This window comes from Seriola aureovittata, chromosome 2 (assembly GCF_021018895.1).
Source record: "Seriola aureovittata isolate HTS-2021-v1 ecotype China chromosome 2, ASM2101889v1, whole genome shotgun sequence".
Lineage (NCBI taxonomy): Eukaryota > Metazoa > Chordata > Actinopteri > Carangiformes > Carangidae > Seriola > Seriola aureovittata.
The window spans coordinates 15,339,479-15,356,053 of NC_079365.1; the positions used below are offsets into that span (position 1 = coordinate 15,339,479).

Genomic DNA, 16,575 nt, shown 5'->3' on the forward strand with positions numbered 1-16,575 from the left:
TCCATAAAGACTGGGCAGTTAATTGAAATATCAATAGAAACATTTAACAATTTCAAGGAAAAGACAGGAACTGTGTGCCCATTCCATTGTGACTGACTTATTCCAGCACAGGGCCGTAATATAAAACAAATTCTATAGCTCCATTTCACAAAAATAAAATTCAAGGTGCGTTCCAGTAAGGCTTGGACGCATTTTAGGTGGAAAAGAATGAGCTGGGGCTCACCTATACACACATTACAGTTCAATCTGATTGTATCCACAATTCATTATTCAGCGGCAGGAGGGAGACTCAAGCCATTCATAATTAATGGACCAGGTCTTTCTGGGAGTCAAGAATGAAATAGATTTCAAGTGTTTGCATTGATTGCAAAACAATGTTTTAAACATTACCAAATAACACTAAATGTGGCACGACACAAGAAGAATCATATCAAGACTCATATCAATGAGTTACAAAAAATAAAAGTCAGATTCTCAGAAATACATTGACATTGACTATTTAAGTGGGATACTACATGAAGGAATAGACCCAGCAATTTAGGCATTTAGTTTGAAATCTATCTTGCAGTAAACAAAAGAACCAAAATGAGTCAATACCATTTACTTAAATAACACACACTAATTGAATTTAAATTGCATTGTAAAATTGATTCTCTCGACAATGTGAAGAATAACCTTTTATAATTAGAACTGAGTGCTAAGTGGACGGACTGCTACTATATAGCTACTATGATGCTGGACGTCAGTGATCTTTGTTGACACACGTTTCTTTGAACACCCTCTGTGACATACAAAACAGACACTGACTACAGTTGTTAAGAGGTATAAAGACACTGGTCCATTACAAAAGCAACACAAGAGAAAAGGGCACTGTGAATGAATGAATTTAATATCAGTGTATGTAATGTCTCAATGTGCAAGCACCACGTCTACTTAAGTAAATGTGTTTACTGAGTGAGACAAGAGACTACGAGGTAGCTGGTCACTGCGATAACGGCTAATGGTATGCTAGAGACATAGGCCTCTTATTCAACAGTAGTAAATAACTGCCATCAGCCAACAGCTACCTACTGTGTAGGTAGGTAGCAGTGAGAAATAGAGGTAGCCCAAAGAAGGAGGTAATCTCCAAACACCTGCTATAAAGTCTATAACAGAGGCAGTCTTTAAATGTAATACATTTATTCCACAGAAAAGGAACTAAATTGTTTGAGACAAGTGTGTTGCTACATAACAACAACACTTTATGAATCCCATTTTTCAGACGCTCAATGCTAGACAACAGGAAATTGAAAGACAGAGGAAAGAGCAGCTTTGCAAGCCACCCATTCACACCAGTGATGAAAATCATCAGAGGGTCTACAGTTTGAGGGAAGAGCTTTCAGAGTGTAGATAACTTTGAAGTGATTGATGGAAGAGAGAAACATCATGGCTCACTGACTGATAACAGCACTCAGATATTATATCGACATCAGCCCAGACATTGAAGAAACAATTCAGATGATCTTACTTTTTTTTTTTTTATTATTATCATCATCATTTATCATTTATTTTGAAGGCATAATTCCCACTGATAAACAGAAAATGAGCCAGAGTTCATCTAGCAGGTTTAATTTCATCTGTCTGTCTTGGGAAAATGCAATAACGCACCTTAAAACATGAGCAAAATATACATCCCTAAGGAGAAGCTTGATCTGCCGTCATTGTATATTGGAGTTTTTCTTCATTAAGAAAAAACAAACAAAGACTGCCAGGTATATAGAGTGATGTAAAAATCCTCATCTATATACTGATGCTGCTGTAACAACGCAAATTCCCCCTTGTGGAATTAATAAAGTGAATCTCACCTTATCTTCATCTTATTTTATGACTCTAAACGATGCGTAATCACAGGGATTGGCACGAGCTACTACCGTTTTATAGTGTAAATTTAAGTTTATATCGCTTTATAAAACAATTATGACCCCAGGCTGCATAAGACAATCAGTGACTGCAAGCATATGGCTAACTGCCACATGCAGCCAGTGCTACTCATAACAGGATAATCAATTTTGAGTAAATGTTTTTTCCTTTACTGGGATGTGAAGTGTCACTGGGGAAAAAAATTCAAATTTGAGGTATAAGGAAATTTCCTTAAGACCAGCTCAGGACACTGCTGTCTACATCCTGCTGTAATGAAAAAATATCAGCCCTAAAGCTACTTCACATTCACATACGTGCAAGACAAGGAGAATCTTGAATGACCTCAGCTCATGAAAACAAAATCCCCATTTCATTTACAGAAAATCCTTAAATCAGATGCAGATTACCGGAGGGCAATTAGAGTGTTTCTTCAAGGCTGGTAAGTTGAAGTAAACTGAAATTGTCAATAACAATGGGATCCCCTAAAATCACAACAGTAGTCGTTATTCTCTTCAGTTCTTAGAAACATGATGTTACAAATTGGACAGGTGCTCAGGGAGTGCGCCTGTGTTCATGGTAAAGGGGTTTTACGTGGATTGTGTCTCATTTCCTGATCGGCCATTTTCACTATTCTTTTAGTCTCCCTCTGAAGGCAAAAGAGTTAGACGTTATCACGCTAAAAATAACAAACACTGTATGCTGTAGATGGATGTGTCAAAAGAAATTGCTTAGATCCTTGTTCTCGGATTGAGCTGGTTTGAAAAAGGTCAGGAAATACTTGATAGTACATGACAATAAAGAGCCATTCCTCAATAAGAACCAACAAACCAGTTAACTCAGTGGACCCTATCGTACACCTAGTATAACGTGAAATGCAAATGTCTTTGCTAGTTCCAGACCAAGCAGTTGTCATTTTCCCTTCCACTGCACACATTGTTTAAATAGCGAATACACTCGCACCCATCTGAGCATCCACGGGTGTGTTGGTGTTAAAATTGAGGTGTGGTCAGGGGCATTGTTGGAGCATTGCTATCTTGAGGCAGTGGCACGCAATTGCGCGATTGACAGTATTACACTCATTATTTCACAGTCATTTTAAGGGCGCATTATTAAGATAGAAATATGCGCCTACATAGGCGGGTGCACAACGCATATACACTCTGCCTGTTGCAAATGAAAAGGAACTTCAAATGTTTGGATAAGTGAGGTAATACATTACAATACAACCCTCAGAAGGTCAAAACATTATTTGTGGCATATTGTGTGCTGCATAACATTGCCGTGTGTCATGGACGTCTTTTTGATATAGATGAGGCTCAAAACACTCCCCTGAATAATCAAGAGACTAAGTACACCCCATTTGAACCATGTTTCTGCCACAGTGACTGTTTTTTTGCCATTAAATTAGAAAAAGTGGATATGGACACGCCCTAAATGCACTCGCACTAGGCTCTTTATACCATGCGCTTTTGACTGTTTTATATTCATTGAACATTTTAATTCCTTGCACTGATTGCAATAGCTTCACATCAAAACCGATGCCTAAACGGAATTTTATTCAATATATGTGCTGAATTATGCAATGCAATTGCTTACATTTACATTTTTCTATCATTTAATCCGCTACTGCAGTGTGCACTTGGGTCGATTGGCAGAGAAAGCCCTGATATTTTTCAGACATGACAGTTTACTGGTAATCGTCTACAATGTGATGTACGTTTACCTTGCAGCTTGAAAGTTTACGACCAAGTCATCCAATAAACGGTTGTTTCTTAGATCTTGTTCTGTTGCTTGCTGAGGGAAAGAAGAAGTGAGATATGAAGGAAACTTGCATCCTTTATCAAATAAATACAGTTACAGAGGATGGCCTGTGAATGTGCCATCCTTATTGAGGTTATAACCATAATGATTATGGAAATGCAGCTAGGGAGTATACTTATGCATTCAAGTCAAGTTCATACTTACTGTATTGCAAACTGGACACTGCAACTTGTAGCAAAGAAATTGTCTGATGCACAAAGAGCAAACTGTGAAATGAAATGTAAACAAAATTGAGTTTATCTGTTATGCAGTGGTTAGATAATTTCCTTTCTTTCATCACAGTTGTTAGTCAGTATCCATCTGGATTGAACAATACATGTAAAAAAAAAAAAAAATCTCATTTAGTTCACAGTGTGGCTCAATTATATCTGCTGAATTGAGTATCTCAGTGCACAAAACACAGAGCAAATTTCAGCACAAAAAGCATGTAAAGTCTTTAAGACACAAACAGAGTCAGAGAAAGATGCATCCACCTAAGATTAACTTACTTCAACTGAAGCAGGGAACCCAAAGTTATTAATGCAGAAACAGTAGGGCCTTGAATTCAGAAGTACTCTATGGGGGTCTTTCTCAAGGTGATAATGACATCAAAGCTAACATACACATGTACATATATTTGTACAAGTAGCTAACGCACACATATTGCAAAAACACTCTACTCATTAGAAAAGGCATCCATTATCATTCCTTTATATTATACTACTGTGTGTAATTTTGTTCTATGCTACTTGTTGTGTGCTCATTTTAGTATAGCTTTGTATGTTGTCTTTACTCAGTAAAGAAAACTATGTTTTTTTCTAATCTGACCTGCCAAGGGACTGCTGATGCAAATCAGCTTGAAGCTACATTCTGGTGCCGTGCATCAAGTGGTGACATTTATGTTGAAAGCTGCACATGGTCCAGCTGTACATGGTCCAAAGAAATAAATGTTCAACTCTTGCTGCTTTGAAGTGAATTTCAAAACTACGTTCTGCATTTTTTCAAAACATTCTCAGCTGCATTTTGCTTGCTTACACAAGTCGCTCTGTGGTCTTGCCTTCATATATACATGGCTTTGTTAAACTTATTGTAAGAGTAGTTAGCACCAGGTCTGCTGTGGAAGCTACTTGTTACTTACAGTTGTGAGAGCATTTTGTCATCATTGAAATATTGAGGAAGTCGAAGCAAATTGGACACCGAAGCAGGGCATCAACATTCTGCAGATGAGAAAACAGAGAGCATAGACTATTCATAAAACAACTCTACCAACCAAGAAAATAAAGTAGCCTGGCAACAATTTATCCTCTATTGAAAACGTGGCAGGTTGCATGAAATTTAACAACACAGACTGTGAATAACTTTTTCAGTCAAATAAGCTAGCCTAAAAAGTTGAATGAATCAGATATTTCACTCAAATGTTTTAAAATCTAAATAACCTTTTTATTTATTTCTCTCTATTTGTAGTGTAACAAAATATGACCAATCAAATTGTTCAATCTAGAGTTGGTTATTTCCCTGTAGGAGACTAGGCAATGAAATTGGTAAACAATTTTACATACATTCCTACAGAGGGACAGTATGTGTTAAAACCCATCCGTACCCCATAGTCTGTAAGGTTACTAGTGGTTGCATGGGTCATAGTTAGTAGCACTACCCAGGTTAAGTCTCTTCTCATGTGCCTTATGTGTTTATATGGTGTGTTTCACAACATCCTGCACTTGGTTCACTATCATAATGCATACTGTACAGCATCCCACATTAAGTTAGCATGACCTGATATGACCACTAGCTATGTATGTTTGGGTAATTGTTTGTCTTAGCAGAGTAGCATATACGATTAAGACTGCTGAAATAACGTTTGATGTTCTGAACGGACAGAGATCCAGTTCGACATTATGTGCATTGATCACTGGGTCACTTCGTCAGAAACTCAATGATCACAAATGTGCCTGTGGCATTGTGGCTATAAGTTTAGCTGATGTTACATTAGCAACTATTAGCACATAATTCATATGTATATGAAAGGACGGATGACAGTTAAATGTATGTTTATCAAACGTTAGATTGCTTTGGAAAGGTAACGTTGCTCGCTAGGTAACGTCTGCGCTTCCCTTGATGTGGCTGTTGTGGTTTTCATTTAGCTAAGGGCTAGTAGCCAGCATGTTAGCAAGACAGGTACATTTACAAATTAATCTAGAACTTACTTTCAGACCAGAAAGGCCAGGTGGTAAATCCGCTTCAATCTGGAGCGCCATGTCTAATAAACAAAAAGCAGCTATTTGAGGAAGTCACAGAACTTTTTGTTTCTGTGGTCTGTGACCAAAGTCCCGCTCGAAGAGATGCAGGACGCCTCTTACGTCATTTGACAACTTCCGCTAAGTCAGAGGTCCAGATTTGTTTCGTTCACTCAGATGTAAACAAAGCGTCCACAGTAGCAATCGGATACGACTCTCACTCATGCAATCCTTCTTTGAATTATATTGTAATAGATATAAATCAGAAGAAAAAAAAATACTGACTTTAATGTCAACATTTAGAAACATGTTACACTTCTTTTCTATATTATATTTCATATTAAATACGTGAATGCGTATAGGCTGTATAAAAACAATACAGAGTTACTTGAGTTTAACTAATCTAAATAGATTTGTTTTTATTGCAAATGAATTTGAATAAATTGCTCCAAAATAGCAAAACAAAAGCATTTCTCTAATCATACATTGTTGTAAACAACCTGGCGGAACAGGTCAGTATACACACTGTGTAGACTAATACATTTTCTCTAATATCTGCTTGGTAGCCATTTATATTCGTTTGCTGTTGTTTTAATTCTGTTTTTATATTATAATAATCTTAATAATTATTCTAAATGTATTTTACCTTTTAATTTTAATAGTTTTACAGTTTATGATAAGAGGTAATCTAGTTAAACTCATAGGATGAACATGATATGTGTAGCTCATTTTGCAGGACTGTGAGGAATTTCAGGATAAACAGCAGAGACAAGCTTCAGCAAAGTATTAACCTGAAGGATCCAAAAGCCGTACGGACTGTGCACACAGATTACTTCTTTTGATATGCCTGGAAGAATAGGCGGAATGAAGGAAGGATAGCTTAAGACAAGACTTTTCCAGATGTTTATATCCCTTCCTTTGACTAATCAAGCCAGCCCCTCAAAATTTAAACTCTGTTAAATCTAATCTTGAGTCCAACCAGGAAAACTGAGTGTGGAAAATGGGTATTCCATAACAGCTGATTTACTTGTGGTGCTTGTACTGCGACAGCCCTGCTACTCTTCATTTCGGTTGATAAGGACAGAAGTGATCCTGGATGGCAGCATAAAAAATATGGTATAACCAGTTCCAAGCTTACCATTGGAAAAAATATGATTATACCGGCTTTGACAGTTGTTTTCAGGTTCTCATAGTTACTAATGGGAAAGTCTTACCATGCAATTTCTCCACATTTAAGGCATTGTAGAGTAATCATAACATCTTCTCCTGGAACTGGAAAATGCTTAGCAGGCCTTTGTGGTGCCTCACAGACAGTGAGCATATACATTACACTGTTAACCTAGATAAGTTGATGTTAAAAGAAATTGAAGCAACAATCTGACAACAAATAACAAATGTAAACATAGATAGTGGAAAAAGTAATTTGTTTGAGTGAAATTGACTGAAATGCTGAATAGATTGGAAGTAACATGTTAAGAATAAACTAAAATTGATACTAAAAGACAAATTATTTAAAATCTTGAGAGAAAATAATTATTATGAGGTAATGATCACAATCATCATTAAAATTTCATTTAAAACAACATCACTTCACATCAACACACATATTGTTGATGACATATACAAAAATTAGATTCAGCATTTCCTTTCAAAAAAAATGTTGTTTTTATACCTTTTCCCAGAGGCTTCTACACTTGTGTGCATTTTGAAGTCAGCTTACTTCCACCTAGGTTCACCATCACCCAGGTTCACCATCTGACTAAAGTAAGAAAGTTCAGGTTTTGATGTGCTTCATAGGATGAAAATGATCCGTGCTTTTGATGGGTTTAGGTGAAGAGAAGGCAGGTTTTGGGCTTCATCTTCCTGAAGACAGAGGACTCTCTGAAGGTGTAAAGCACATAATATTGCCTGTCAGTATTTGTTAACATCCTCCCATTTTTATCTCACTGGAACCACTGAACATTAAACGATTAAAATGTAAATTCAAATAAAATCAAATAAAGTTACTCACAAATCTATAGTCTTAAGGAAGTTGATATCACTAACCCCCCAAAAAGTGACAGAAAGCCTCTGTGAGACGCAGCAGCTGATTTTCCCCAACCACAACATGAAAAATGTGTGAAGCTTTGTCTTTTACAGTTGACCAGTTAACGTTGCTTTTTAAAGATGTTCATCAGACGTGTCAGACCTGACTGAATGAAATGAATAAAAAGATGAAGGGAGAAAATGGAGAAACCTCCTTGATTTCATTGCAGTCAGCAGTTAAACTGGTTCACTCATAACAGATATTATCAGTGACCAGAAACTGAGTGTGTGCTGTGATTGTATTTTACATTATTTTAAAATGTTGTCACATTCATACCCTTGATTGAATGCGTTTAGAGAAGGTAATTTAACATCTCCTTTCATGACATAATGGCTAAATGGAGTTTGAAAGTGTTCAGCCAACCCTGCTATTTTATTCTCAAATTGTGTTTTACTTTAATGGGTGTATTGTATCCACAGCAGGACATGCACATAAAAAAAATGACTTCCCTCAGACGACCTTAGTTTAAAAATAACATAAATTGGGGCCCTTAGAACAGACAGGAGATACAAAGTCAATGTTCTGCAGATAGAGATGAGCCCTCAGAGGAAATGCTGACTTTGAAGGTAAAGTCACAGCGTCTGTAAAGAGACATTTCTGATTTGATGTCCGGTACAAAGAGCTGGTGCATTCCAACTGTCCTCTGACAGCTTGTTGATTGTGGCCATTACAGTCCTCAACATCATTGATTATGTGTCCTCAGCCGGGCACTAAGTGAACCATATCTCTGCATTGCTCCCAAGATATGCATAGCCTATATGTTGCACGCTGAGTGTGTAAATCTGTGTGAAATGAAAATTTACAGTTTCTCTGTGTAAAGTGGCCACCAGGTTAACCAACATTACTACCTCTGTTGTGCATTTGAATGTTTGCATGATTTCATGTCTCAGGTGAGTTCTGCCAATGTTGTCCACATCATGTGAGTTTCCATGACCACAATTTAAAGGGCCGATCAGATAAATTACTCCAAGTCCTTCATTCCTTTTGCCGTCTGGCCACTAAACACCAACAGTTCTCATTCTAAATTATAAATTCAAATTTTATTTTTTTAATTCAGTCATATGCGATACAGAAACTGTAACATAATGTGTTATTTTTTAAATCTATTTTACTTGTTTTATTCTTATTTATTTTACTTATTGCTGCCTGTTGTTCCTTGTATTGGCCCAAGTATGCTGATCTGTTGCCTCTAACTGTACTTTGCCTGTGAGTTTTTAAGGTGTGTGTATGGACTTGGTAAGCTGCAAAGAAATTGCCCTTCTTGGGATAAATAAAGTTGTCTGAATCTGAATCTGAATCTGAATCTGAATTACCATATTCACACATACTTTGGAAAGATATGGCTGATAAATAAGCATTTGTGTGTATCACAACTGATTTGAATTTTACAAAAGCTTGTTCTGCTCAAGTGTTTCTAAACATTCCTCATGACAATGAACCAACACTTCATAAAACATTGATAACTTCATTAAAAACGGATTAGTCTGTGTATTGAAACACCTGCCAGTTAATTTGGGAGGGATGGTTTGGTCCAGCGTGAAATTGCTTTAATGGGTCGTCCCTTTTGTTTAAATTCAAATATTGGCCTTTAACACAGTAAGATCACACAGTTTACAAACATAAATGAAAACACTGTACACTGTCAAACATGAAAATGCCAGCAGCACATGCGGTGCCCTCCCTCGCTTGCAGGAGCATTGACCTCCTTATTCAGCCTTCCAGGAGAAGCTCAGGCACATCACAGGTATGCAGTGACATAAGAGTGAGATTTGCTGTACATGTATGCAAAATGTATTCCTCTGATATTTTACAAGTGATGAAGAAGCAACTTCTTCTTTACCTGCACAAATATTAGCAGAGCGAGTGTCCCTGTAGTCTCCGACACTGGTCAACATGACATTATCATGCAAATGTATTTATGTTGGACCGTGTCACATGTGTGCTTGAATGTAATTATTCAGTCACATGGATATCCAGAGGCATTTATGTGCGCTAATTAGATTTTTCCTGCCGGTTTAGCGGATGCATCCCCCCCAGAGCCTTTGGCCGGTTAAATCATTTCACAGTGTTGTCAAAGCATTAATGCCTCTTTCCACATGGTCTCCATAGCATCACCAAACAATTTTGATAACAAGGCATCCCCTGCAAAGGAGGAGCCGACCACTCTAATTTGTATAGTTGTTTGGCATCTATCACAGGAGGTGTCACAGAAAATGACACACCTTTGTAATAAGCTGCTGTCTGTTATCATCTCTCTTCTTTTTGTAGGCGCTAATGAAAATTATTAAAGATTTTCCACCCTTCATTATTTCCTCCGTAATTAGTGTCACACCTCTAAGAATGCAGGAGACGTCAGTGAAATTGTAAATGTCAAGGTCTGTCAGGCTGCTCTATTTCGGTTTGTTGTGTTCGGTCTGATGAATTGAACTCATGAGGCCAAAGATAATATTATGCAGCTCTATTTTGCTTTGTCCTGATTGAAGTCTTTATATTGAAACAATTCTCTCCGTTGCTTGAGTTTATGTGTGTCTGACTGTGTGTTTGACATTCCCCTGCGTCATTTATTCATACGTATTTAATCACAAAAGGCATGGCCCATTCTTCGGATTCTGTGGACCTGCATTGAATGACAAAATGCCTCCACTGAGCTATTTCAAAACACCACAATAGATGGACTACTCTACGATGAATACCCAGGCAGAAGTGACATAACACATGAACTGACACATATGCGTATGAATCATGTAGAATGGACTTAAAGTCTGCTTTGTATTAGGTGATTTCTGCTGGAGTCAACCACCGTCCCCTTCCAGCACTCTGCTCAGATATTCAGAAACTGGAAACTGGGAATGTTTAATGACTGGATGCTCAGCCAAGCAGTAATTATACACTTATATTAGCAAGATGACATGATGTACTGAAAGCCTGCAAGACTCTCTCAGGTTTTCAAGAATTATGTTACAAATTAAACCCATAACCAGATATTTCACATGGTGTCTATTTCAGTGTGGGATTTTTAAATGTTCTTTTCAGTACAGAGTTGTATTACTGTTTCTGTGTGTTTAAGGATTATCTACACTACATTAAGTGTTTTTTTTTTTAAAAACTGAACAAGTGTCTTTTTTCTTTTTTTCTTTTTGGTTACTCTGTTTCTCTCTCACTCTTTGCTCACTCAAACAAGTGTCTATTCTGGGATGGTGCTAATGAATCCTTTTGGTGTACTCGGAGCTGACTCCTGTCACTCTAAGAGAACAAAGGGGGAAATAAAATCATCTTAAATTCAGTTGCAGTGGTTATGATTTAGTCTGTCATTTCTTGAAAGGGAATCAATTAAAAGCAGACAGACTTTGCCATCTAATGAAACCCCAGAGATCCCCACCAGACATGTTCTAAGACATATACAAATAAAACTCTGCTTTGAATAATATTGTATGCTTGATTTTTTTTTTTTTTTTTACACAAGGAGAGTTCCATTATCTAAAATATTCTTCTACATTCACTCCCTTTCCCTCATTGAAAAATCCCAGACATAGGAAAAGGCAAATATTTTTCATTTTAAAAGTTTAACTGCGAGGCATGAAGCTGTCTCCTACTTCACTGAAAAGTCTAATCTTTTCGTTTGTGCACTGAAGGTTTTCCACATCACACTTGTGTAAGTTGTGTAAGGTGTCACAAAATCTTCTCGCATTAAAAGCTCGTAAACTGAGATTCTTCAGCAGATGAAAGTGAAAACAGTCTTCTCCTGACAAACTCTTCCCATGCATCATTCTGCACAGCGCAGTTCAAACATCCAAGTTAAGTAACACTAAGCAAAAGAACATTTCTGAGTGGAGGGGAGCTTTAAAATATAGGACTACTGTTGACGCTAATTAACTGAGTCACAGTTTATGAATCTTGCTTTTCTCAAATTATAGGAGGAAAAAGCCTTTGTCAGTTTTAGGGCTGTTTCATGAGAAAAAACGATGTTGAGTATGACTTAACTTTTAGGAGCCAAAAGGTCAGAGTGTGTGTTTTTTGATTTCAGGTCAAAGAAACTAATCAACAGACCCCTGCTCTGGATGTTACGCAAAAAAACCATGAGCCAGAGTGGCATCTGCAGAGTAATATGTTACATGCAGGAGACAGCTGTGGGGGAATCTTGTTCAGCTTTTCTTCGGTTAAGTGTTGCATGTGTAGCGCTTTGATGTGAATTAAAACAAGCATCACACATAAGAAATACATTAAGGGAACTGTAACTGAGGTCTCAGATTCATGATTTTATGCAGCTTGGTGGTGGCGTGTGGCTGCTTTTGACATATGTTTCAGATGATGAGAGTATGCTGCTACAGACACTGAGAAAAGCTGTGTCGCCCCTTCTCACTTAAATGTGCCCTTAAAGCAAGAAGCAGCAAACATACCGTAGATCACTGTAGCATATTCATTAACTCTTTTATGCCCAGGGAAAAATGGGCTTTCAAGGGAAACTAAATCCATGCAGCATTAAGTTGTCCCCAAAAAGTATTCCGCTAATGCTAAATAGTTGCATGTGAACATAAATCCAGGGATATAAAATTGCATAATATATAACATTAAGTCCACAGGCTGAGAATGTGAAGTACATGTACACATTAACTGTGTGATCCCCGATACGTATTTGTCTGAAACATCTGCACGATGACATACCTGGTGTTAAAGTGCTTTGTATTATCAGTGTTATGCTGTTATCTATTCTCCACATGCATATCTCTGTCTGATGAGGCCCTTAGCCAGTGAGTCAGCCCTGTGTTAGTCAGTGCACAGAGCTGCACCGGTCTGGGATCTTAACAATGGATGTAGCTGTTGGAAATGACAGCAAACAGATGAAGCCGGAGTTTGTGTCTGCTGTTAAACAATGGACTCAAACAGGCCAGATAGCCTTGTCTTTGAAGACGTCGATGACGGAGCTCTGACCTTGATTAATTTTTCATGTGTTATATGTGATTTGCTTCTACATTGTTAAAATTGGGCTTCAGTTTGATTTAGCAGGAGTAGAACAACAGAAATCACTTTGGCATTTCCACTCCAACACCCTGAGTCTCAAAAACAAAGACATTAAGAATAATATGGCTATTCCTTTCCTGTTTGTTTATGCATTTTTAACCCTTTTAATGTTTACCACAGTATGTTAGAGATAGAAGTTAAGCTGTTTCGTGACCTGGATTTGGAGAATTTTATTTTATTCTAAAGTAATTATTAGCAGTATTTTACACACATTACTCAGTGACATGTGACATGAGACGCTATCTGCAGTTAAACTGAAATGAACTTGAGTTCCTCACCGGTAATTGACAGAAGCTGATATTCTTATCAATTCTACATTTACACAACATATTATGTAGGTTTCATGAATATTCCACCCAGAGGTCATTTAATTATTGAGGTGGTAGACGTTCTTTTATGTGCAGGCGCACTTAATTGAAAATTTGCGGGAATTAATTCCTATAATTCGTTGCTAACTGGACTGAACTACATCAGACCAACCAGCTACTAAACTTTAAATTGACTCTATCAGTATACCTGTCATATCAAATACAACTGTAAATTGATTGATTTCACCTAATATTTTATATGGGTTTACCTTCAAAATGTATATAGTGTGTGGGCCATGAATCTCTCTGATGGGTTTTTAGTGTTTCTGGTAGTACACTTGTAAATCTGACAGTATACAGTGGCTGGAGACGGAAAGGATTATTGTGAGACAGACTGCAGAATGTTTGTTGGAGCTGTCAGTTCACTTTACCTTGTCCTAGTGCACCACAAGGTCACTGATTTTGAATTTTTAAAAACAAACAAACAAACAATATCATTACCATGGTGTTTGTTTATGCACCTTGCACAATCCATGCAGCCATGAAAGACACAGTAATGTTACAACTACTGTCAACCTTTTACCTGCACTGGGTGATTAAACTCATGAACGACTGGGTGGAAATCATTTTAATGGTCTGCTTTCATTTGTTATAACCTCAGAGAATCAATTAAGTAATTAATCAGACATTCAATCATAGGTGTATTAACAGCAAACAAAATCGCCTCACCCATGAATAGCCGTGTGATGAAAGCTAACTCTAACTGATCGCATTGTTTGTGGCCATTTGTTTTTCACTTGCTTCAAATAAACAGGTGTGCTATGAAAGAGTGCAGGGTCAGCTCTGACCCGGGCCTCGGCATCTCATCTTCAAAAACTTCACTTCAAAGTTCAGTCATAAGTGTAAAGCTATATTTGGAATTCCACTGCAAAAACAGCATAAATATAAAAAGTAACACTCAGATCTCAGAGCTCGAATGTGCAATCTATGATCGTGTGTTTCTTGTGCGGGCATATGATCAGGAGTTATGAGCACTGATCTTGTGTGTGCGTGCGTGCGTTGCTTGTCATGAACTCTTTGGTGTTATTTGTGTGAGGGTGAGAGACTTGCTATATCTCTTTGGCTTTCATTTCTTCCCTGCTGCATCCCTGCACATCAATGATACAGGCATAGCTGTAAATGTCACTGAATTCAGGTGTTTCTGTCTGCTAGCACCTTGAAAGTCTGATGATTATTTGAGTTTCTTTTTATTCATGCTTGATGAAGCAAGTCACGACGTAACTTGTTTCATAAATATATAGCAACCGAAAAGATGTTCCCATCTTGGAGTGAGGTCAGATATTTTTTATGGAAATACATCAAAGTAACATTATTGATTGCCCTACAGCATGAAGACTAAAGTATTTCAGGGATCTCTGCAATGCTGTGATCGCTCTCTGACACTCTGAGACCGACAAAGTATCAAAAATAGAAACGGTTCTCGTCCGTTCATAGAACAGTCCCTTGTCTCTGTCCTGCCAACAACATCTCCATCTGTTCTGGCTTTCCTCTCAACTGGAAAGCCCCCGGTTTGGTCCCTCCAAAGTTTTTGCATCTTGCCAAAGTATCTTTGAGCAAAGCACTAAACCCCCACCTACCTGTAATTTGTAACCTGTAAGTGTCTAGCCTAAATGTTGAAATAAAAAAGTGTTAAACTAAGAAAATCTTTAATTGTACATCTTGTGATAAATCACAATAAGGAAATGCAGATGACAATGTTGCAAATGTGTACAACAGAGATGGAATTATTCCTTGGGATAGTAATATGAGTATCTTTGAACTGAGGCAACGGTTTGCATTATCAAGCAAAGAATTGCCTCAGTACAACACAACAACAATTCAACAATTTGGTGAAATTCCCAGATAACTGAGGAGATTAACTCTGCTTATGCAGTTTTCTACTTGTTTTCTTTGTCTTTGTGCTGATTAGAAAATAAACTTCATTTGAACTTTCCAACGTCCTCCTACAACCATGTTGACCCTGTTTTTGACCGCTGATCAAAATGCTAGTGTACGTAAATAACAGTATATCGTATGCATTCTGCCATCACACATTATGTCTCAGCTTGTGTACCAGCTGCAGGTGATAAATGTAAAAATATCCACTCTCATTTATGATAATTGCACCACCTGCTATTTTTGCCTTAAAACATTTCACATAATGTGGAAACACTTGAAATAAATAATACATGACTTTGATTTGTTTAAATTGTTTTATTCTGATTATGAAAATGAATGGTCTACGGCTTGTCACTGGTCCTTGAGGGGTTTTAGATGAAGAGTGTAACTGCCTCACCATTAATTACTGTGATGAAGCTGAGCTGAAGGCACATAAGATGTAGGTTGAAACAGGAAGTTAATAATGATAATTTTGTTCACTGTGACTCTTAAAAAGAAATCATTCTTTATTGAACAGTTTACTCTCATTTGCGTGTTAATTATAATGGAAGATCAGCCAAATTAGGCCACTGGAGAGGGCTTATGCAACTTCTTTTTCAAACCAGCTGCAGCATCTGTTCTTCATTGATGAAACATACCTCATTCTAGAGGCATACAACAATTTCCATGCCAGCGGAAGTAACTGTAGATTTTTTTTTGTTGGTGATCACTTTACTTTTTCTTCTTCTTCTTCTTCTTCTTTTCTTTCTGAGTAATTTAAATAATTTATAAGATCATTTGCAAGTTTATCTTGGTACGAAACCCACTTTTTCATTATAAGCACCAGCACGTTCATGTCCAGAGATTTGCCATCTTTTTTGCCTTCATTCTTAAGGAGCCTGAAGTCAGCAAGGATGTGTGGCATGGTGCTCACTGCTTTCAGGGGAAAAAAGGAACAAAATCATTTGTAAAAACTGAATATTCATAATGCAACCTAATTACCAAACATGGAGACGGATGGATGTGCTTAGTGATGATATTATAATGACGTAAGGTGTTAGTTGATACTGAATAATGAAAATATAAACTATTTCACTCTCTATAAACAGACATGTTTGTGGGGGTTCTTCTGTAATTAGTGTTACTTAATACATCTTTTCTCCTGTCATCTTAATAACCACTGCTTCCTTTTTCTCACACAATATCCAATTAATTATTATGACATAAAATGACATCCCAGAAAATAAAACTGTTCATGTAAATTGTTTGTTTGAATTGCTTTACAAAACATGACGTCACATTATCGGATCCC

General features: G+C 37.3%; 1 protein-coding gene across 3 annotated transcripts in view; it reads right to left on the reverse strand.

Annotated features, from left to right (window-relative positions):
- The window catches only part of rad18 (RAD18 E3 ubiquitin protein ligase), a 28,467-nt gene extending 22,417 nt beyond the window's left edge, over positions 1–6,050 (reverse strand). For all 3 annotated transcript variants that reach the window (XR_008829683.1, XR_008829682.1, XM_056396747.1), the window contains exons 1-4: positions 5,904–6,050; positions 4,838–4,916; positions 3,865–3,926; positions 3,623–3,693 (exon numbers count right to left, since the gene is read on the reverse strand). Coding sequence is in view for 1 of the 3 variants with exons in the window: in XM_056396747.1 (XP_056252722.1) it covers positions 3,623–3,693; positions 3,865–3,926; positions 4,838–4,916; positions 5,904–5,954 (263 nt within the window). In the remaining 2 variants the exon portion in view is untranslated. The remainder of the gene's footprint in view (positions 1–3,622; positions 3,694–3,864; positions 3,927–4,837; positions 4,917–5,903) is intronic.
- Positions 6,051–16,575: the final 10,525 nt, after the last annotated feature.